This window comes from Rhinopithecus bieti, unplaced genomic scaffold (genome assembly GCF_001698545.2).
Source record: "Rhinopithecus bieti isolate Rb0 unplaced genomic scaffold, ASM169854v2 scaffold_29393, whole genome shotgun sequence".
Lineage (NCBI taxonomy): Eukaryota > Metazoa > Chordata > Mammalia > Primates > Cercopithecidae > Rhinopithecus > Rhinopithecus bieti.
Window position 1 is genome coordinate 735,631 of NW_016813642.1, and position 1,672 is coordinate 737,302.

Consider the following 1,672-nt stretch of genomic DNA (forward strand, 5'->3'; position numbering starts at 1 on the left):
TCCCATTTGGAAAGCCCGTATTTACCCAATACTGTACCCGCACTGTATCTAGGAAGTTACTAGCTTGCTTTTGATTTTACAGGCTCATAGGCAGAAGGGACTTGCCTTGTCTCAGATGAAACTTTGGACTGTAGACTTTTGGGTTAATGCTGAAATAAGACTTTGGGGCTGTTGGGAAGGCATGATTGGTTTTATTTTATTTTATTTTATTTTTTTTTATTTTTTTATTTTTTTTTATTTTAGGTGGACAGGAAGTAGAATTTATTGGTATTAAGTGGGGGCAGCATATTGGAAGCTCTCATGAGTGCAGGGCCCGCCATTTGTCCAGAGGACCACGATTGGGGATGTACTTGACCCCACAGCCATCTGGGATGAGCCGCTTTTCAGCCACCATGTCTTCAAATTCATCAGCATTGAACTTGGTGAAGCCCCACTTCTTTGAGATGTGGATCTTCTGGCGGCCAGGAAACTTGAACTTGGCCCTGCGCAGGGCCTCAATCACATGCTCCTTGTTCTGCAGCTTGGTGCGGATGGACATGATAACTTGGCCAATGTGAACCCTGGCCACAGTGCCCTGGGGCTTTCCAAAAGCACCTCGCATGCCTGTTTGGAGCCTGTCAGCCCCAGCACAGGACAACATCTTGTTGATGCGGATGACGTGGAAGGGGTGGAGCCGCACACGGATATGGAAGCCATCCTTGCCACAACTTTTTACCATGTACTTATTGGCACAAATTCGGGCAGCCTCCAGGGCTTCAGAGGACAGCTGCTCATATTCATCTGACACCATGTGGCCACAGAGCGGAAACTCATCCACTTTTGCCTTCTTCCGCCCCAGGTCAAAGATGCGAATCTTGGCATCAGGGACACCTCGGCAGAAGCGAGACTTTGGGTACGGCTTGTTCTTACAATACCGGTAACAACGGGCGGGGCGGCGGCCCATGGCGACACCAGGATCTTCAGTGGCACGCCGAAGGGAAAGAGCGGCATGATTGGTTTTAAAATGTGAGGACATGAGATTTGGAGGGGACAGTGGCGGAATGATATGACATGGTTTGGCGGTGTTCCCACCCAAATCTCAACTTGAACTGTATCTCCCAGAATTCTCATGTGTTGTGGGAGGGACCCAGGAGGAGGTAATTGAATCATGGGGGTCAGTCTTTCCTGTGCTAGTCTCATGATAGTGAATAAGTTTCATGAGACTTGATGGGTTTATCAGGGGTATCCGCTTTTGCTTCTTCCTAATTTTCTCTTGCCGCCACCATGTAAGAAGTGCCTTTCACCTCCCACCATGATTCTGAGGCCTCCCCAACCATGTGGAACTATAAATTCAATTAAACTTCTTTTTCTTCCCAATCTCGGGTATGTCTTTATCAGTAGCATGAAAATGGACTAATACATCTGCAGCTTATGGATCAAGGAGTAATTTGGGCTTTCAAGTTTTATTATTTTAAGAAATACAGTTTTTAAGGCTATTGCTGCCATAGATAGGAATTCCTCTGACGGATATGGGCAAAGTAAACCAAAAACCTTCTGGAAAGAATTCACCATTCTACATGTCATTAAGAACATTCATGATTCATGGGGAGGAGGTCAAAATATCAACATTAACAGGAGCTTAAATGAAATTGGTTCCAACCTTCATAGGTGACTTTGAGAGGTTCAATACTTC

At 45.8% G+C, this 1,672-nt stretch overlaps 1 protein-coding gene across 1 annotated transcript; it reads right to left on the minus strand.

Annotated features, from left to right (window-relative positions):
- Window positions 1-237: 237 nt before the first annotated feature.
- On the minus strand, window positions 238-987 carry LOC108513162 (60S ribosomal protein L10). Its single transcript, XM_017848849.1, has one exon. The coding sequence runs from the start codon at window positions 941-943 to the stop codon at window positions 299-301; it is 645 nt and encodes a 214-aa protein (XP_017704338.1). The 5' UTR covers window positions 944-987; the 3' UTR covers window positions 238-298.
- Window positions 988-1,672: the final 685 nt, after the last annotated feature.

Bases quoted from the DNA above. Each gene is read 5' to 3' on its own strand.
- LOC108513162 (XM_017848849.1), bottom strand. From the start codon at position 943: ATGGGCCGCCGCCCCGCCCGTTGTTACCGGTATTGTAAGAACAAGCCG.